This window comes from Amblyomma americanum, chromosome 6 (genome assembly GCF_052857255.1).
Source record: "Amblyomma americanum isolate KBUSLIRL-KWMA chromosome 6, ASM5285725v1, whole genome shotgun sequence".
Lineage (NCBI taxonomy): Eukaryota > Metazoa > Arthropoda > Arachnida > Ixodida > Ixodidae > Amblyomma > Amblyomma americanum.
The window spans coordinates 130,060,884-130,082,257 of NC_135502.1; the positions used below are offsets into that span (position 1 = coordinate 130,060,884).

General features: G+C 46.1%; 1 protein-coding gene across 2 annotated transcripts in view; it reads right to left on the minus strand.

Moving 5' to 3' along the window:
* LOC144094103 (cell adhesion molecule Dscam1-like) overlaps positions 1–21,374 on the minus strand; it is a 519,023-nt gene that overhangs the window by 215,631 nt on the left and 282,018 nt on the right. For both annotated transcript variants that reach the window (XM_077628014.1, XM_077628013.1), the window contains exons 40-41: positions 14,221–14,435; positions 10,803–10,957 (exon numbers count right to left, since the gene is read on the minus strand). In XM_077628014.1, coding sequence (XP_077484140.1) covers positions 10,803–10,957; positions 14,221–14,435 — 370 coding nt within the window. The remainder of the gene's footprint in view (positions 1–10,802; positions 10,958–14,220; positions 14,436–21,374) is intronic.

Sequence of the window (21,374 nt, forward strand, 5' to 3'; positions counted from 1 at the left end):
GAGCCGCCGCCAACGGAGAAGAGTGGAGGAGGAGGAGGAGGAGGGGGGGGAGGGTCTCCACCTCGCTGCCGGACGGCGCATTTCCGACCGAGGCCACATCTCCGCAGCCCTTCCGCGCCCTGCCCCTAAACTTGCCGGCTGCCGCCTCGCAAAGGAAGGCCTGCGCCCCCAATTACAGGAAACCTCGGAGCCCTGATTGCCTCCTCCGAGGGGCCTGATCCAATTAGCGAGTCCCCAGCGGCCGCCCGCGCTGCCATCTTGAATAGCCTCGACCTGGCTGCTTTGCCGTGCCTCCCCCTTTTCCCCCGTCCCGCCAATCGCCCACTTGTTCTTGGCCGGCCTATGGAAGAGAAGGGAGTGAGCTCGGTCCTCCGCCTTGGTCGAAGCGCTCGCTCGGTACGGCGGCGGTGCGCGACGCCCAGCAACGACTTGAAACGACGTGCGCCGCGCATTCGAAGCGAATGCGGCGGTGGCCGTCAAGCCGCCGCCAGCGCGCCTGGACGTGGCTGTTGCCTCGAGTAGGACTGGCGAGGGACGCGCGCGTTTTGTGAAATGTTTGACCGAGGTGTCCGGTTCCCTCTAAACCCGCCGAGCTGTGAGTGCTCTGGGTGCAGCGGAGTCCTTCCCAAAAAGCCGGGCATGCTCGGGAAGACCCTGGGCACGTCCAGTGAAGCAGCTGCGAGCGAAATAAGGGCGCTAATTAACGCCGTTGGGAGCTGACGGCTTAGCGAATGCAGGGCGGGACTCGGAGAAGCCGACGAGAACAAACATGCTTGGGAAAACGTTGTTCCGAGGCGCTCGTATTAATGAGTTACTGCGATCTCCCCGAGGACGACCGCTCTTTAGGCATTCATGTGAACACTTCGGTGAACACGGGAACATGCTTCAGTTAACACGACGCCTGAAATACGCCCTCAGTAATTGTATTTATTGCTATAGTGCGAAGGAAGTGCGCGTTTTCGCATTACTCGATGAGGTGACAATATTCGTCATAAGATTTTACGCAGGAAAAAAAGAAATAAACGAAAAGGCCTAGGATAGCAACAGCAAATAACTCAAAATTAAAAAAAAATTACAACATGCACAGGCCGGTCAAAGGAAGCGATAACAATTAACGCGGCAAATGAACATCCTTAGAACTTCATGATGCGAAATCTAAAAGTAATATTTCTTAGTGTGCGGTAGTCATCCTGTTCTGTCCCGAGCGCTTGTGAGCCATCCCAGTAGGAAAATACAGCAGAGCCATGCCCAAAACACAACAAAATGTTTTGTCGTTCTGTCATGACGTCAGGCTTTTCCTACTTTTGTAGTATTTTCCTGTATATCTGTCGCCACGAGAAAAAGACACCCTAGTGCTACATAAACGTTCTTGTACTATAAGGCCATGTCCAAAGAAAACTGCAAAAATATTTTCTGGCGACAGCAAACTTTCTGTCGTATTTTTGTGAATATTGTCACGAAGTGGTGACTGCAGTCCGGAGAGCAGAAATACAGCGAAAATGGCGTCTAAACAAAACTCTTTATTTGGGCTGACTTGCGCCCACAATGGACTGAATCACTCGGCGGCAGCGAAGCGACAAGCGTGCTCGGCGGTCGTCGAACAGATTGCCCGTCGCTGTCGTCCGTGCTCAATTTAACGCTGATAGCGAACTTTCGAGATATAGGGTGCACAGTTACTGTAAACAATATTCTAGAAGAACGTAGAATCGGCTCCGCCTGGATGTGGTCAATCGAGAAAAAGCTGGTCGCGCCTTGCATCGCAAACAAAGCGATAAAGCTGCGTGCCGGCAGATTTGAAGAATGAACTAACAAGCACTGCAAAGATTCGCGGCAATATATGTATGTGCATACGTGAAATGCATGTGGTGCGTATTGGTGGCACTACTGGTCGAGGAGAAAAACTCAGGCAGACGAGATTTGAGAATGTGCAGTTACGTTGACTAAAAACGAGAGAGAAGGGCGCTCCTTGGAGCATCAGGCGGTGCGTCATGTGCAACATTCTTCGGAAAAAATTTGAATATTGGTATACGTAAGCTATCGGATAATGGTCCAACCTTCCGATGCGTAGCCAAATCTTTCTTTTAAAGTTTTTCCATCGCTAGCATCGAGCAGTTAAGACTGTCAGTGAAAACCAAGGGAGGACACTTCTGACGAAATCAAAAATGTTAATAGAAGAAAAAAACTGCAATTGTGCTCACGGGAGATTTGTGGCTGTGATCGAAACCTTGCAATATATAAAAAAATGCGTTCGTTAACTCTTTCCGGTTTAACAATGCTTTTTTACAGAATTGTTGGGTATTAGCACGGAAGGGCTGGGAAGTCTGTGACACAATGTGAGTGAACAGTTATTTTGAGGGACTAATATGAAACGGAAGATAAAGAAAACTGAACATTCCGTGGCTCGCCGAGGATCTCTGACGTGATTTTCGCCCCGGGTGGACTAAAAACATTGCCGACTATCAGAAAGAGAGCACGAATGCACGGCCTTGGTGTGGCACAGGATCCTAGGCGGCTGCTGGCGTCGACATGATTGCGACGAGCCTCGATCGATGTTACGTACCGCGGGTAATCCCTTTACGGCACAGTGAGAGTGCACGCAAGGAGCGACGGGAAGAGAAACACGAAGACGCATGCTACTCGCCCGTCGCAGCCACGGGGAGCCGGGAATGAGGCGCACGCTTTGAAGAAGGATTATATGCGGTAACGACCAACTTTGAGGCCAGAACGAGATGGCCGCTGTATCTGTCTTTGCGCTCTGCCATTTCCGTAGCTGGGCCGGCGGCATTCAATGCATTCAAGTGCTGCGAGCTTACACAGGCACGGCGCTCCTCCGGCCGCTCTTTTGTGAGATGATTCCGGCAAAAAAGCAAAACCACACTCTCTGCTAGAGAGCAACTCGCGAGAGAAAATAAGTCACGATCTTGTCCGCGCAAGAAAGAAACCGTGAACATAGTATGCGCGCTTCGCAGCGGCCGGGAATCTAGAAGCAGTCGCCGAGAGCGACTCAGTTTTAAGATTTATTAGTTCGCCGCCGGCGTTCCGGAAGAAATTTGCATGAAGAATTCGATTTCGCTCAAAGCGAAATTGCCTCATTCTTTTGATATCCCCCTATCTTACCCCGCCGCGCCACTGTGCGTTAGCGCCCGCTTTCTGCCCTTCCCTGCCCTCTCTTCCCGGTCTCCTCTTTTCGAAGCTTTGTCTTCCCTTCGAGTCCTGTAACGAATAAGAACGCCCTCGCCAGCTGCGCTTACAGATGCGCAGGGCGAAGAACGCGCGGGCGGATGCAACAACGCCGTTGGTCTGCGTGTTTGGAGAAGCTCGCTTTCGACGCCCTTCAATGCGGACTCCGAGAAACAACCGCGGCTGACGAGAGGAACGAAAGAAGGCTAGAAATAGAGGCTGAACCCGACAGTCAAAGAGAAAGGGGAAACAGAAATGAACTCCGTCCAACGAAAAGCTGAGCTCCTCTGCTGTTTCATTTTTCTACGCGAGGTCTTTAGGCACTCCGGGGCAGACTAGGGGTACTAGCAGCCAATAAACTCGGTACCTGGAAGAGCTCGCCACTTGCAAGCACCTTTGAGTTGTAGCGCCTAGTTTGCCGATCGCCCTCTCTGCGCACGATCTGAGTTTTAGTATTTTATGCAGGTAAAAAAAAAAATTAATTTTTATACTTTAAAAAACAAACTCACAGGACGGTGATCACTGTGTGTAAGGAGGGATTCAGCTAGAGCTGGTCGTGGTGGTGAATTGAGTAACGACAATTCATCTCAACGTGTCTTCTCTGGCAGAGTGAGAATGACGTACACCACTCTGCATGCCGTCACTCATGACGCCACTGCGTTCGGACCACTTAGAGTGGCGCGTTGTAGTGTCCTTATGAGTGACGTGCATGCACGCTAACGAATAAGCTGGCGTGGTACGTCAACGTTGAAGCAGCAGAACCAGGAAAGGTGCCTTAGGTCTAGCTGCAAAAAGGAAAGTAATTGGAACACCGCGTTCATTCCTGTGTGCTGTTTGATTAAAATGAATTCTCAGTATTGGAATATAATCTGGCACTTTTGCTTTTCTCACATCCTGCCTTGAAACTGCCTTATAATAAGGCTTTATTTTTGTAATCCTTTTATTTACTTCTGTACTTTTGTTGTCAATGTTTTGGACCTCTGCCTTTAACATTTTTCGATATTGTTCGTATATATAGCGCCTTTTTGATCTATGTATAGTTTTTTCACTGCCCCACCCGCACTGTAATGCGAAACCCCTGAGGGTTAAATAATTGAAATTAAATGAAATAAAACTTAATATAATAATATGCTCATTGTGTGTTATATAGCACCTACCTATAGGTTGGCTGATGACTTCCTTGCTTCTTTCACTCCCTCCTTTATCCCTTTCCTTACGGCGCGGTTCGGGTGTCCACCGAGATAAGTGAGACAGTTACTGCGTCATTTCCGTTCCTCAAAAAACATTTTTTTTTCTGAAGCAAACAGGCACTGAAACGAGGAAAAGCATAAGAAAATTGTTTCTTTTTTTCAGTTTGTGGTGTCGATCATGGAGAAGATAGCAGTGCAATAATTTCATGCCTAAAAGATAATTGTAAGAAAGAAGAAGAAAAAAAAAACAACCATATGTCGCCAATGGTATCTGATTCCACAAATCGTTCAGCTGAATGAGCAACGATTGACGAGATAGTGATGTCGCCGTTTTCCACATACGCGAAGCCCCACGTTCCCTACCTCCTGCGTTCCACCGGCACTCCCCATGACTGCTTACAGCACCCGGCTACTCCACAACCGTCTACTTCACACCCGCCCTTCAACAGCCCCCTCCCTCGCTGTGCGTGCCGTGCTGGACGCATGAATGAACGGGCGTTCCCCTGCGAAGCGCACCGTCGAAAGCGAGGCGTACGACCGGGCGTGACGCGCCCCGAAATTAATCCCGCGCACCCCTACCCCTCCGTATAAAATCGCATTACTATAAGGGCAAACATACAGTAATTTTTCTGTCTGTCAAGCTTCATCGTTTCCCTGCTGCCTGCCCATTTGCTTAATTTCTTGCGCCATTATAATATCAAATTTCTACATGCTTTCGCAACGCACGCGCAAAAAAAAAAGAGACAGTTGGAGAAACACAGAGAAAAAATAACGATAATTCACCACAGCAGACCACGGAACTTAGAATTTTACCTTCGTTCGAATGAAGTGGAAAGGAAACTTGAAACGAAAGAAAATTACAAGCTATTTTCTGTTCAAGACTCCTGTTCTTTTCACTATACTGACGTTTCGGACTGCGCGTGGTTTGCCAAGTGCTCGCTCCTTGGAAAAGATTCATGCTGCAGACGAAAGTGGTGCAACGCGGTAAAAAGAAAAAAAAAGGGCGAACATAACACAATTTTGTGCAGTCGGCCTACGGCTATATGCAGCATAGATGGCAGAGCTCAGTTGGGTGCTGAATCCAAACCATTTCCTCGCTGGATAAATGCGTGTTTAAAAGACACTGAAGAAAGTAAGTAGGTGTTTTTTTTTTTTGCACACAGAGCTCCTAAAGACAAAGTAAAAATTAAAGCGTGAGAGTAAGAAATTATTTCCAGCTCCAGGCAGAGATACAGATATCATTGCATGTGTTTCTTTTCTCATCATTTAGTGCACTGAATTTTTTTGTTTTATAGTTTATAGGCACTTTTATACTAGTTCTAGCGCGGCCATTGAGTAACTTACTACTCGTGGAACCTAAGTGTTTGTTAACAATGCCCTTTTTCGGCGTGGATGTCGGTGGATGGGATAGAAGGTTGCAAGACTATAATTTGCGTAACATGCGCAAAAAGAATGCTTCCTGGGCAAAATTGTGGAGATTGGTTTAGTTACATGCATGAAGATGCATTACTAAATTTACTATCAAGAAGTAACCCATCTAGACACACACACACACACACAGACAAAAAAGAAGAAGCCGTGATTTGAAAGTGAAACCTCACGTCTGTCGCATGGTGCTCCTGATGGTGTGAAAGTTAGATGATAAAAGATGTGTACTCCTTGATCAGGGTGGCACAACAACGCTATACGGACTCCTTTTTTTTCATAGCAGTGTAAACTATAAACTTGTTTCTTTTTCGCGGTTAAGTGTAAAAATAAAACCGCCTTCTATGAAGACTTAGCGTGCGGAAGATCAGCAGTGATTTAGGTCGAATTTTGTGACCCCAGAGGCGAGTCGGAATTAAAATTTGCACAGCTGGAAATTTCTAGAAAGGCAAATATGAGCAATGTTATCAAAAATAATGAACAACCCTGTGTATTCATGCGTATCCAAAAAATTCGAATACAACAGTGGAATATTGACTGGTTAACATCTTCCCAGGTAGCACCGAAACTATAATATAATGCTATTTTCTTTTGCCGTGGTGAAATGGTAACTGAGGACAAATAGTGTTGGCCTGTATCCATAAGCGATTCCAATAGCAGCCAAGCGCCACAGGGGGCAACGGAAACTTATAGTCGGGCCGATGAGATTAAAAAGTTTGCGGGGAAAATGCGGTGGCCACAGCTCGCACAGGACAGCGTTAATTGGAGAGGTGTGGGAGAGGCCTTTGTCCTGCAGTGGAAGTACTAGGGGTGGTGATTACGGCGATGATGATCGATAGAGTCCACATTGTAATCACAAAGAGATCATTCTCATCGGAAACAGATTTTATAAGGTAGAAAAGACTGACAGATGGATTAAGGTGTCACAGTCCCCGCCTATTTCACAGGTAAAATGTATGGCTCGACACCGATTTTCGCGCGCGAATCCGGATGCTGCGCTACGCAGCCGTCCTTATCATTTTTCGTTTGTCTAGTCTGTTGTATTCTTTGCGCTGGTTCATAAAAGTCATGGAAACTACAGAGCCATTGACTTCGGAACGGTGGCGACCCGTCCATTTAAGTAAGGACGTCACGAGTTCGGATCACCTGGCGGGAAGATATTTAAATCCAATTTTCTTGCCGATAAGTGCGTCCCTTATTGGCGAAAAAACGTCAACGTAGCTAGAAACCGCCAGAAAATCAATTTTTACTCCTAAAAATATTTACGTAATGTTAACCTCAGTGTCTCATTAGTGTCCATTTTCTCTAGTGTATGGAGAAATTGCAAAAATAGGTTTTGTAATAATTTTTCTGAACCTTTTTTACCCATTTATCAACATGTGTGCAGCTATCGCTAAAAGAGTAAGCTTGCAACCCAGGCCCGCCATCTGTGATGCGCCATTACTTGAATCCTGAACTTTGCAAGTATCACGGGGCAACAAGGGCGACAGGAACTCAATACACCACAACCAATCCAGGCCACTCACACACTGACCTTCTGGCATACACCATGGCCTCATGCTGATGTAGCCAGCTGTGAAGGGTGTCATGTGTGGCAATGGCGAATGGGCAACATTCAAAATTTTCTGAGTCCATTTTGTTTGCTATAAATGCAACCTACGGCAAATATTGGCAGTTTTGTTTTGTGGTTATGATTTTGTGGTTATGATAATAACATTAGAATTTTCAGCATTCTTTTTATAGTTCAGACTTGAACATTAGTTAACATTTACAACACACTATTGATATAATGTTTAGATTGAAGGGTGGTCAAATGTTTACCACAGCGCTTACAATATCAATATTTAGCATAACGTTGCAGTGTAACCTGTAATGTTACTGCGACTTACACACAAATTTCGTACCATTATTCCAATTTTCGCTACTGCCTGGGTTAATTCCGGTGCGGAGCCATTCGGTAACAGAGGAAAGCTGCGCATCTTTTGTTAGGCTGATGTTGTTGATCTGTTCGGCCCCGTCCCTTAACCTGGCAGCCACATATACTGGCTGGCTTGGCTGGTATTGATAAAGCGACGGCTGTCGACAGCACTGGGAACCTCGGATGCGAGGCCTGGGTGTGAGCGCGTATGGTGGATGCTCGCGAGTAATTACTGGAGTAATTTCATTCTCTTGTTTGGAGCACAACAGGACAAGGTTCTGAAAGGGATGAATCAAATATGGCAAAACCGGTCAACACCTATTTGTCTGTTCCTCTTCCGTTTTTTTTTTAAATGCAGAAATAAGATTGGCGATGCAACGAAATACACGCCTCTCTGCAAAATAAAGAGCGCCCCTCAGATAAGCGGTAAATGTTGTCCCCGGCAGGCACTCCCGATTTCAACAATGACTTGTTTCGCCCAATGTCGCCGCCTGTTCATTGTCAACAGCGATAATCAAATATACAAAGGACGCTTTTCGGAGAGACGAACTAGCGCAGTGCGCAAAATGAGAGTCGCTCGATGAGAGAGGAAAACGAAGGTTCAGGCTCTCCGCGCAGAGTCGGTGGCGCCATCTCGTGGTTGGTATGTTAAACGGCCCCAAGGCAGCGCTCAGCGAAGCACCCGCGTTATTATAAAATTATTAGCACTTTTGTATCTGATAGTTCTATGTGATACAAAAATCCTATACGCAAACCATCCAAATACCTGTACACCGCTACAATGTGTGGTGCAGATGTGCACGATGATTTGCCGCTATCGGGTCATTGCACATGCTATCAGAACAATTTTCGCAGTATGTCGTACGCTGGTGCAAGTTGCGCTTAACACGTTTTTCACTTAAGAAAACTTATGACTTCGAAAAAGCCATGGCATCTTTCTTTGGATATCACTGTCTGTGTAACCTGAAGGAATCCAGTCTGTACCGATAAAACTAGCGGAGTCAAATACATTGCAACCAAAAGAGATTAATTGTTAGTCCGGAAAATATTTCCGCACAACTTCCGTGGCAGTGACTTACCTTACAAAAAATATAAGGGCTGTTGATTATACCGGAGTGATAGTATGAATTTTTTTAGTAAAATAATGGAGGGGTTAATTTCGGGAACTTTTATCCAATGTTTTACATCGCAAAGTCGTTTCTGCTGAGAACTGAACATCCCCTGGCCCGACAAACTGCATGCGCAGGTAATAGCACAGTACTTCGATAGAGCGAGTAGGAGTGAAGGATGTAGCTATGCATTTTACAGAAGTGGGGTGGGCTTGTGCTGCTCATTCCAGCGGGCGGCAGCGAGAGCTAGTCGAAATCGGGTGAACATTGCTTGCGATTGCTGTGCTTCTTCTATGGTTGCAGAAGGTGACCTCTTGAAGGGCTTCTCAAGCAAAAACTAAAGGCAGATTATCATCGTTGATTCGCTTTCACAAAGTGCTGTCCATCTTTAAATAACTTTAATTGGATTTCATGAGTGTTTACATGGACAAATTTATTTCTTGCGTTCTTATTCACGAGGAATCCACATTCAGTGAGGCCGCTCTTATTTTCCACTCTCGATGTTACCAGTGACGTCACTGTAAAAGCCCTATGGACGGAAGGCGGCGGCCACTGCAACAGAAGCCGCCTCTTTGTCTCGACTTCGTGGCGTTAACATAACGGCATGATCCGCTGATCAAGACAACATGGTGAATGTGACACGTGATGTCCCTCATGCAGCGCGCACTTTATTCCGCGACAACTTTTTCAGGAAATTGACCGGAAACTATACATCTGAAATGCGCTCTCGCTACCCACGCAGCCGAATATTTTCCCCACTTGGTGTTATTATTTTTCTCTTGAAATGTAGTACATTGTGAATATTTGTTGTTTAAAGCATATTTCTAACACAAATACTAAATGTACCGTTGGAAAGACAAGGACAGGACATTTTGCTTGATCACAACGAATTTCCTAGGCACGCCTGGTTGAAGAAATGTTCCAAGATGGAGGCTGCTGCATCACCGGATTTTTGTTCGAGCAGAGAAATGGCTGAATAAAAACGTTAGTTACTGTACAGAGAGCAACGCGCCTGGCGGTCAGGCGCACCGTCGTTATTTGGTGCAATGAGAGAGTTACAGAAGCTCCATCGCTGTAGCCTTTCCTTCACTACCAAGGGAAGCTCTCGCTGAGTACAGGGCTGTCGGAATTCCCAGCAGCCTTCGTTATCTTCACGTTTTGGTAAGTAACAAGAGCTCTGGAGCAAGTTCTAGGACTGTACTCACCGCTCATATATCTATCTCTCTTCTATGCAAAACTATAATGAAGGATCGGTTAAGCGTTCCTTCAAAGAACTGACACGGCAGTTGGTACACATCTCATTTTATCGGTCGCACCGTCAGATCGCAGCTATGACAATCTATAATCATACAGGAAATAAATCGCCCGTATGTCTGATCCCAGGCGTCCACTGGCGGCAGTGGGACGATGACGTGTTTTTCTAAAGGTTACTTTTTGCTGTTTTTTATTTTTCTGCGATAAAAAAATACTCTCTGTAGAACTCCTAGGTATGGAGGCAACTAATAAGATCGCATGCCGTTAAACGACTTTGTCCACACCTTGCGGATGAATTCCTTGTCAGAGAGCTCTGCAGGTCTCTCTCACAAGCACGCATACCAGAGGCGAGCAGAAAGCTCGCTTGTCTCGACAGCAGTCTTGGTCGGTGAGTTCTTGGAACGGCAGTTTTCAGTGAAGTGTCTCCTCGACCTGAGCGCAAAGTGGCTGGCGTGTTGTATACGTTTCTGCGCGGCCGCATCGCCGGTGCTCCGAACGTGTGCGACGCTCAGTAGAAACGGCTGCAGTCTGAACGGACAAAACCTTCCACACGCAGAGACTCCGCTATGCGTAGACAGTGAGACGTCGTCCCATTACGCGCAGACTAGAGTCACTGGAAAACATTTTTTTTCAGCGACTTTAACGGAGACATGTCCTGAGCGCCGGAAGCTGCATTGCGGCAGTGAAGAGTGGAGCCGCACGCATGAATGGAAGGAGTGCACTGACCCTTTCTTGACGAACCTCGCCGGAGGCGCTGACGGGGCGGGTGCCGGCGTGCTGGCTGACAGCACCGAGCCCTTCTTTGTTGGGAGTGGCGGCGGTGGCAGCGGCTGCTGCTGCGACTTGGAGGACTGCACTTTCGCCTGGCTCGGCGCCTTCACCTGTGCAACACAACAGAGCGCGCAAATCTGGATCAGTCAGATACACGGCTCCGCGCTGAAGGCGCTTGTTCGCGGAGGTGTCCCACAAGTGATAGTTGTAAAAAGTCACTCTACTAAATGACTATAGTATATGTGCGTTCTTGTCATAACTGGGCTCCAAAACCATTTCCGGTTTGAAGCTGAGTACGACTAATGGGCATAACAACGCACATCCGGGTGAGGCGCTCGTTGCACAAAATGCAGAGGTCTCTGGCGCGCCCCTTTAGACCGCAGCTCTTAGGTGCGCATTCCCGGGTTGATGATGATTGCTTATTAGGAAATGAAAGGCACATCAATTGTCTTACTTCACGGTGGACACCTCAAACACGCCGTAAGGAAAGGGAGGAATATGGGAGTGAAAGAGGAAAGAGAGAAAGCTGCCGTAGTGGAGGCCTCCGGAATAATTTTGACCACCTAACGTTCTTAATGTGCACTGACATTGCACAGCGTCCGTGTGCATTGCGATGTCAGTGCACATTAAGATCCCCAGGTGGTCGAAATTATTGCTAAGCCCTCCACTACGGCAGCTCTCTCTCTTTCCCCTTTCACTCCCATATTCCAGCCTTCCCTTACGGCGCGTTTGAGGTGTCCATCGAGTCAACCAAGCGCGGAGCGCAGCGGAGTATGAAAGACAGCGTTAGTGAACAGAGTTTAACAAGGAAAGCAGAGGAGGAGGGTACGGTGGCAGCGTAAAGGAAGGGTGCGCGGTGGTGACCCGCGGCACCAGAGTAGTGCGTGCCATCCTTTGCTCACCGATGACGTCATCGGTACGGTATGCACCACTCGCCAGATATGGCAGCGGAGTAGCACGCTCTATAAGCGCGCTGGCCGTTTGCCCGAGCCGAGGCTCATCGTCATCGGCGGCGGAACGATGTGCGCGCTGGCCAAGTCGGAACCGTGAGCCGCCTCCGTTCGACACGGTGTGTTCCGTACGCGGTCGCTCTTACGGTTTCTGTACCGCAGCAGCTGCGCTCAAAAATCGCATTACCAAGGAGCGTAATCGTCTTCTAAATTTTAAATGCTGGAATGCATTTAATGAATAAATTTGCGCTTTCCTTTGTCCGATGATTCTGTCCGTCCGGTCGCTGTCCGTTCAACTACTGACTATAGGTGATTGACGCTCGCTTATTCGAGCGGAAATCCGATGCAGAAATGGCATACGACAGCACCACCGTTTCAGTGCTACTTTTGGATGATTTAATTCCTGATTCGATCAGAATTCATTCTAAAGCCGCGTCATGTGCAGCATCGGCGACCGCAAACCAGCAACTATTTCATTGGTGAAACTGGTGGCACCATCTGGTACCGATGCAAAGAATGATAGTTTTACCATTGAAGCTGCCATGAAAAGGAGGGCTGGGAGGAATTAGGGGCTCATTTGAAGATGATTTCTTGACTGCTTTTGCAGACACATGGACCGATCATTTTGACTCGACTTTGAACATTTCACTGGCTAACTATGCTGTCATGACCTGAAAATGGCGTCGACATCGCCCGGAACCTTCCACAAGTGCCATTGCCGATCGGAGACAGGCGTGATCTTTAGCCATGGAAAGTGACCAAAAACGCGATCGCATCAGTAAGCGCCGGGCGATATCTTTAGCAACAGAAGGCCAGCATCAATTACATGTCGTACATCAACTTTCACATGCCGCTACTCGCCGTCCTGGGTGACAGGACAAAACACTCGCACGAAGTACATGTTCTCCAAAGCTGTTTTTTGTTCATGGTAACGAAGCACGGTTCCGCACTCATGCATTCCTGGACTGGGGTAGTGTAGGCGTAGCACGGATTACACCGCTACTTTTTGTGCTTCGGACAGGCAGTGGTCCCTGGAGGGAAGCCCGGATGCAAGCGCGTTTTTTTTTTTATATGCAAGCTGAGTGGCGTTATTTTGCACTGTTTAAGTGGAAAGAGAGCGGGAATGGTGTCTGAACGCCTTGCCACTCAGAGCTCAGCTGATCGCACTCAGCAGCATAACGAAATGGGGACGCTGGTGAAGTGCGTTGACTAATTGTTACGTTTGGAAATTGGGGACACGAATGAGCAAGATTTCATGTTAGGTAATGGGCTTCGTATCTTTACGTGGACTTTACGGGGCTGCGTGTATAAGGAACGGAGCTACCGGAATTGGCAGGTTTAGAAAGTAGTTGAGAGTGACACTGGAAGTCACCCATCGCCAATGCCGGAACAGGGCCGCACAAGAACACAGCTCGGCTGCCAGCTACAGCAACTGGAAGGGATGTGGACCTTGAGCGGCGGTCAGCAGAAATAACACACCACTAGGTGGCCTGAAGCGGTCATTTGCATCTTGGGGATACTGTAAACTTGACTGGCTAAACAAGTTTCGATCTACTGCGCGCGAAATTTGGTTTTTAATAAAGAAGTTGCCTGATAGCTCGACGCCCACAGTAAAGCAGTCCTACGTCATTGTGGGCTCTCCCGTACCTGCTGCAGAATTTCGTGTTTCCTGTTCTATTAAATGAAAAGTGATCGACCGAATATCACTTCAGAACAGAAAGTCTCGTATCTTGGCATGCACCGCGAAAGCAAGTAATCGATATGAGGCGCAAGTCAAGAAACGGGAACAAAAGCATAAACTTTCCGGGTGAATATAGACTGTGGAAAAAGCGGTAAAATACAACACTTTATCGGCGCTCGTACGATGACCACATCTGCAGTGTAACATTGTGACACACGTGTTGGACTATGTGAATTTAGCGGACGTATGACTAATGTGTGGTACATATCACCTGTCTTCGAGAAGCCAGCTAAGTGACGGCGTTATTCTCACTTTGTCGCTGAGATCATGTATGCTCTTAGCATGCTTACCACAGCCCGTACTTATCTGCTTTCCCAATAAAAAAATGACCGAAAATGTTTACTACATTCGATTCAGTGCGAACGCGCGGGCTTTGTTTTTGCCAAATACTGTTCTTACTGATTTTGCATGCATGAATGTCTGAACTGAGGCACATACATGACGATTGATTCAATTTTGTGCCTTTTTTAGCGTACAAGCAATAGCCGATATCGCCCGGTTCAGGATCCCAAATTAGTGCTGCGTGGAAGACAACAATGAACAAATCTCTGCCGCGGGACGGAGCGCTCACACTATGCTCATACTCGGTGCGAGAGACGGTTTTTCTATGCCCTGAAAGTCCGGATTACTGCTTTCGCACTAATACGCGCGACGAAATGTGGGCGGTCGCCATTCCGCTCACCTGCGGCAGGTGTCCCGCCCGGGCGACGATCCCCGATCGGCCCGGTAGCGGCGCGCGGTCCCAGACGGCGAAGCAGGCCGGAATGGCCGACGCCTGGCTGGGCGTGTTGACGGGCGTCGCGTCGTCTGCGCCGCCGTCGGGGCCGAGGCAGCCTGCGCTGTCGCTGCTGCTCGAACTGCTCGAGCTGCTCGTGCTGCTGTCCTTGTCCAGGGCGCCTGCACCCGCGCGCACCGAGAATGGTAAAGCACAGCGGACAAAAGAAGAAACAAAGGCACAAAACTGCCGGGTTCCCCTTCTAAATTTCTACCTTCACAGATCTGGCCTGGCGGCTTCCCCATTGTGCCCTTTTTGTGCCGAACATGAAACAATAGATCCCTTTCTGCTACTCTGCCGCCGCTTCTCTCATTTGAGGAAGCGTCTTTTGCAAATTCCATTTCATCAACGGGCCTTGCCTGTGTCCTCCGCGGTTGTTCTTTCCATTGGTGGTTCTTTGCTTGAACGAAGCGACAGGAGTGTGCGCTCTGCTGTGCGAAATTTTCTTCAAGAAACGCAGCGACTCCCATTCTAATTTCTTTTTCCCGCTCTCACCCAGTACGACATTGAAACATCACAGGCATTGTATACTATTATGCATAATTAAGCCATTGTCCCATCCTCGATCTCAAAGTTAACAGGACCCCTCTCCTTCCGTCTTCCAATCTATCAGACTACATACTATTACCACTCCTTTTCCCATCAAAAATTTCCTGTATTCAGCAATTAACCGCCTGTGTCCTGGCCACTCCCCCGTAGTGGGTATGTTCCAGCAATGTCTGAGCCCTTCCTTCCTTCCTTCCTTCCCTCCTTCCCTCCTTCCCTCCTTTCTTACTTTCTTACTTTCTTACTTTCTTACTTTCTTACTTTCTTACTTTCTTACTTTCTTACTTTCTTACTTTCTTACTTTCTTACTTTCTTACTTTCTTACTTTCTTACTTTCTTACTTTCTTACTTTCTTACTTTCTTACTTTCTTACTTTCTTACTTTCTTACTTTCTTACTTTCTTACTTTCTTACTTTCTTACTTTCTTACTTTCTTACTTTCTTACTTTCTTACTTTCTTACTTTCTTACTTTCTTACTTTCTTACTTTCTTACTTTCTTACTTTCTTACTTTCTTACTTTCTTACTTTCTTACTTTCTTACTTTCTTACTTTCTTACTTTCTTACTTTCTTACTTTCTTACTTTCTTACTTTCTTACTTTCTTACTTTCTTACTTTCTTACTTTCTTACTTTCTTACTTTCTTACTTTCTTACTTTCTTACTTTCTTACTTTCTTACTTTCTTACTTTCTTACTTTCTTACTTTCTTACTTTCTTACTTTCTTACTTTCTTACTTTCTTACTTTCTTACTTTCTTACTTTCTTACTTTCTTCCTTTCTTCCTTTCTTCCTTTCTTCCTTTCTTCCTTTCTTCCTTTCTTCCTTTCTTCCTTTCTTCCTTTCTTCCTTTCTTTCTTTCTTTCTTTCTTTCTTTCTTTTCTTTCTTTCTTTCTTTCTTTCTTTCTTTCTTTCTTTCTTTCTTTCTTTCTTTCTTTCTTTCTTTCTTTCTTTCTTTCTTTCTTTCTTCCTTCCTTCCTTCCTTCCTTCCTTCCTTCCTTCCTTCCTTCCTTCCTTCCTTCCCTCCTTCACCTCCTTCACCTCCTTCCTTCCTTCCTTCCTTCCTTCCTTCCTTCCTTCCTTCCTTCCTTCCTTCCTTCCTTCCTTCCTTCCCTCCCTCCCTCCCTCCCTCCCTCCCTCCCTCCCTTCCTTCCTTCCTTCCTTCCTTCCTTCCTTCCTTCCGTCCTTTCTCTCTTTCTTTCTTTCTTTCTTTCTTTCTTCCTTCCTTTCTTTCTTCTTTCCTTCCTTCTTTCCTTCCTTCTTTCCTTCCTTCTTTCCTTCCTTCCTAGGCTGCGTTCCATCACCGAGCATGTTGTTTAATTCCATCAGTTATTTGAAGCTAAAATGTCAGAAAATCGTATCTCAGAATATTTGCAATAACGTGTGAAGCGCTTTAAAGTTACTGCAGGAAATTACCACGAAAGGCTCTTTTCCGCTCTCCAACGTTTCGATCGAGCCTGGTCGTTAAATCATCAAGCGTCTTAGAAAACACGAAGCTCATCGTGAAGATTTGTCGGCAGCCCTTCGGCTGCTCACTGCTTGGAATCCAGTGGGGGAAAATTTCTTTCAGAAATGCAACGTAAACACTACTGGGACGAAACGTGATATTGGGTAAAATATGCGAAGCTCCTCGAATTTGCCTTTGTGGTGGTCCTTGAGAAAGCATGCTGCAAGTTTCGGGAGGCGAACCAACTCTGCCCTGTACCTTTTGTACAGAATGAGCTCTGACTTCAAGTTTGATGTTGTTCGTTGGCTGTTCATTCTATTTCTGTCTGCGTCAGCCATTTATATTTAGTTCAGAATAAGTAAACGCACTTTATAGTAACGGTTTCGTTTAGTTTTTCCAGAGTTTCTTCACTCCAATGAATTTTAGTTGCGATGCAGTGTATCTGTTGCCACGTTTGGGTTAGTGAGCAGCCCAGTTCCTGGGCTTGCAAATTAAAAGGGACCAGTAGAGCTTAGAGTTTTTACTATGAAACATGTGAGCACCCGCAGCCTTAAGGATTGCAGTGAACGGAAGGTTACACTAAACTATGACGTCACAGACCCCTTCTGCGTAGAGTTATTTTAACTATATTTTTGAGGTTAATGTCGATTGAGGGCAAATAGTCCAAGGTAGTAGCTTTTAGGAGCGTTCTGAGAGGCCACATTCGTGATTGACAGCAACGTGTTTCTCGCAAGTTGTAAGAAGTTGTGCTTGTAACTAAGGTTCAGACTATCGCTTGATCCCGTCCGAACACACACATATACTTTATTTTTGCAAGCGACAAATCCAACAGCGGCCTGTACGAAAAGAGCGGCCAATTGTATTGTGTTGTTGTAAGGAAGGAGATGCAAGTCAGATGTTTGTAACGCTTTTAGCCAGGTCGCCCTATGTCACTGTCAAACTGAAATAGACCACGAGAAAAAAATCAGACCCAGAAGCTCTCAAGTGCAGAACTCAACGCAGCCAGACTACCGAGCTTTTCGAACGCCATAATCATGCATAACTCTGAGACGTAGCTTCATCCAACAGACGTGTTTAGACTGATGACAGAAAGCCCAAACTTTGACCAAACTCAATTTTACGACGTAAGGAAAGGTTGAGGTGAGTTTGGCGAGTGGGTAAAGGGGAAACTATTTTTTATCGAACCTCGTCGTTATACTAGGCATCCGAGCCAACTTGAGCCAAGCTTTGAAACTAAACAGTAGCACAATAGGTAAAGTCAACTTCAATCAGTTTTCTTCATCACTGTATATAATAAGTCAGAGTATTTTTACATTATGTACAATTTAGTAATAAAATAAAAATTTTAAAACTTAGCTATGGCCTTTAGGGCAAACATTTCAGTGCCAAATTGCAGACTGCGCATAAAAAAATCTTAATTCATCGGTTTATCATTTTGGTGCGTGTTTCAGAGAAGTTTTCTCCGTGTTGAAATGAAAGCCCGCGAAATAATAATAAAAAAAAAAAACGTGGCAACCCGCTTGCCTGCCTCGGCAGCAGCGCCTTCAAACGTGCAATTCGTCGACGTAGCTGCGCTCGACTGTGCTGGGAATCTAACAGGGCTGAGCAGTGATGTGAGCATTGGAGAAAAAAGCGAAAGTAACTCTTGCAACCCGGCCGCATTCAGTGAGGAATAAAGGGGGCGCATTGGTTGGAAGAAGCGGTGTGGATGCAAGTCGGAACAGTAACCGGCACTTCACGTCTGGCGTCTTGCACTTGTTCTCGCTCTTCTGCGTCCCAATGTCTTGTCTTGCTGCTGAAGTTGCTGATTACCACGCGCCGTCACAGGCAAAACGCCTGACCGACGACTAAGTAGAATGCTTAGTTTTCGGCCTCTGTATCGCTACCGTGGGCCACCGCTTCCCCAGTTTTCAGCGCTGAACGCGGCCGGGCAGTAGTTGTTACTATTATTTTTTCCTCCAGCACCCACGAAATTGTTTTGGCGTTTTGGCCTCTCACATTCGCAGCACCATAGAGCGTTGCTACATTCACGAATTGCACGTTTGAGAGCTGCCGTGTCGCGTCGCGGCGCGTGAGCGGATTGTTAGGCGTTTTTTTTTAGGTCTCGCGTGATTTTTTTTCAATGCGACAAAAACTAAAAAACGTAACAAAGTGGAAAATAAGGAGGGCACTTGCGACTAGTTACGTGCTTTGAAGGCGAAAGCTGTAATTTTTTATTATATATTATTTCTTTCCTTTCTAGTGACACACCTACTCATTAGCATACAGTCGTAAGGCAACGCATACACTAGGTTCACCTTTATTCGCCAAGCGCAAACGCGGTTTCGCGGCATGTGGGTTGCGTGCTCGCCCCGCTACCTGAAGTTTCGACTTAACTGTAGCGCGAAAAAAGACGAACGCAATCGAAGGAAGACAATCACGACACGGACAATTCCACGACGCGGACTTCCATTGTGTTCGTATTTTTTCGCGCTGCAGTTATGTCGAATCTAAGCAGCCAACTTGCCCAAAAGCTCGTCTTACTAAATCGCAATCTTAAGGCCATTAGTTCAATTCCTCGACCCTTGGGAACAAATTTTTTCTTTGATGATGACGTCATTGGGCGTTTTATGCACCACTTTTCCTGGACGCCAATAATGACACCGCGTTTGGTTCCTAATGAGCCATATAGGCTTTCACCTGAAAACTTATGGACTGCAGGTTTCTTTGGGGCGCTCGACGCTTTGACACTAGCATTTTTGCCCGAAACGCATCAGCTGAGAAGTTAATTTTTCATTTAAATTGTTCGCTCAGTTGAACAAAATACAGAAATGCTTCATCTAGTATTTACATTGGTGAAAAATGTGCTTCAACTGGCGTTCACCTATTGTACACCGGTATATTTTAAACCTTAACTGAAACTTAGGACCCTTGATAATTGCATTCAATTCCTCTGCCTGTAAAGAGTGCACTGCCACAGTATGCGTACAATTGCGGTGAAGTACTTTTAAGTTGCGGGAAATGCGGCAGCTTTGTCTTCGCCCCGCCAAAGAGCAACCGCCCTAGAATTGACAGCTGGAAAGTATTCATAAAACAGCAGAAATACCAAAAATGAAATTATTTATAGTGGTGGGACATGGGAAGAAATAACAGAAGGACAGCAGACAAGTTATTTCGTCATATCTGCAATCGTAACATAAATCATCGCTTCTATGATGACATTTGTTGAGAATCTGAACATGTGTGGTGCATTGTTCACGAAAGATGTACGCGGCCACGAAAAGAAAAGAAACAGACAAGGCAGTGTGCCATCCTTGGAACGGGTGCATTATCCTGTTTGCTCTTGCAGCCTGTGTTTCTTCCTGGCCATGTATCGTGAACAATCCGCATCCGTAGCAGCAACAATTACTTTTAGCGCGGCAGATATCTTAGTTTCCATTAAAGCCACAGAAACGTTTGCGAAACATACTGTACTACGCAGAATCATAGAAATGGCACATGCATGGAAAAAAAATGTGACACTCAGAACAAAATTCATAAACGAAACGGAGCTCGTTGGGGCCTCACGACAAATTTAAATCGCGGCCGAAAGCTTTATTGTTAGCGCGCTGCGTTTCAGTGGAGAACCTTGCAAATTTTGGTACGAAACCTGCAGCCGCATCTTTATGTAGTGCAGATAGAACACTGAAAAAAAAAAACACGGTAGGCGGTTTTGGTTGAGGACAAAAAATTAGCACAGTTTCTTGCAGGTGGAAACCAGCGCCATGTAACTTAAAGCGCGATTGTTGTTGTAGTTTGCCTCATAAAACAACAGCAGTTGTTCACTGACCCGGGTGGCAGTAATGCGGGTCTTTAACTTTACGTGCGAAATCACTGTTCCGATGGGTAAACCCCGAGCAAGTTTTTGCTCGTTTGTGGGCTTCCGATGTTCGTGGGTTTGTGCCAAGCGAAGTAAGTAAAAAAAAGAAATTAATATGCGCGACTAGGATTCGAACCTGCGTCGCGAACACATCCCATTAGCTAGTCACTGCGCGAGAGCATTAGGCTATCGCCACTTTTTTTTTCAGCATGGTAATTGTTACACGCATTTATATGCAGGAAAGAGCTGCATACAATATTTACGAAATAATAACCCAGTAGCCGAGCAAGTTAAATGAAACACAGCACAAAACAACTACAACGCGCTTCTTAACACAACTTAGCTAGAACGGTGGCAAGAAAAGACATCAATAACGCCAACCAATCCGGTTGAGAGTCACTGCCTTCGTAAGTCACTGCTTTCGCACCATCTGGCGGAAATGTGTGCTGGGGGAGACGATAGGCCCAGCATTCCGGTGCAACATGCGCCTTTTTCATAGGCTATGCAGTCCGAGCACGAATACCATGCCGAAGTGTTCATGGTCATGCTGGGTGGCCATTAGGTAACGCACACTGCAAGAATCTAAATCAGTCTTTCTTCAGTCTCCTTTGCAGCATATCTCAAAGTACTATCGCGTCTTTGAAGCCAATAAAGCAGTGTGTGGTGGTATCAGGTGCATCACATAGTCGACAGTTAACAGAAGAAACAAAAATATTTTTTTTTGTGAAGCCACATATTAATAGGTACAACTTCTGCGTGAACTTTAAAGAAAAACTTTTAGTACAAGGGCGAAACCTTACGTACGTACTTGTCTCAGCACATCATGGCCAATACAATTAGAGTAGAGGGAGCGACACAATGGAAGCAGAAAGAGCACAGATATCAATATTTTGTATATTTTTTTACGTGAAATCGAGAATAACTATCAACAAGAAAAGCGAACTGCCAGGAAACGCACCAAGTCATAAATTTTCATCATAATATCAAATAATATGGGCCGCTCAATAAAATTAGAAGAGACCACTAAGTCAGGAAGAAGGTTCCCAAAGATAGCTTGCAGAGATGCTCTTATAACTGAATGGGAGCTGTTACGGAAAAGCAAGAAACGTCTTACCAATTACCGCAGGAGCCGAAAACGCCCCGTGTAGAACTGCAACACTCTCGCGCTTTGCCCTGCACATCGTCTTCATCATCAACTAATGCTGCTGTCAAACTAATATTCGCGGTTTGAGCGT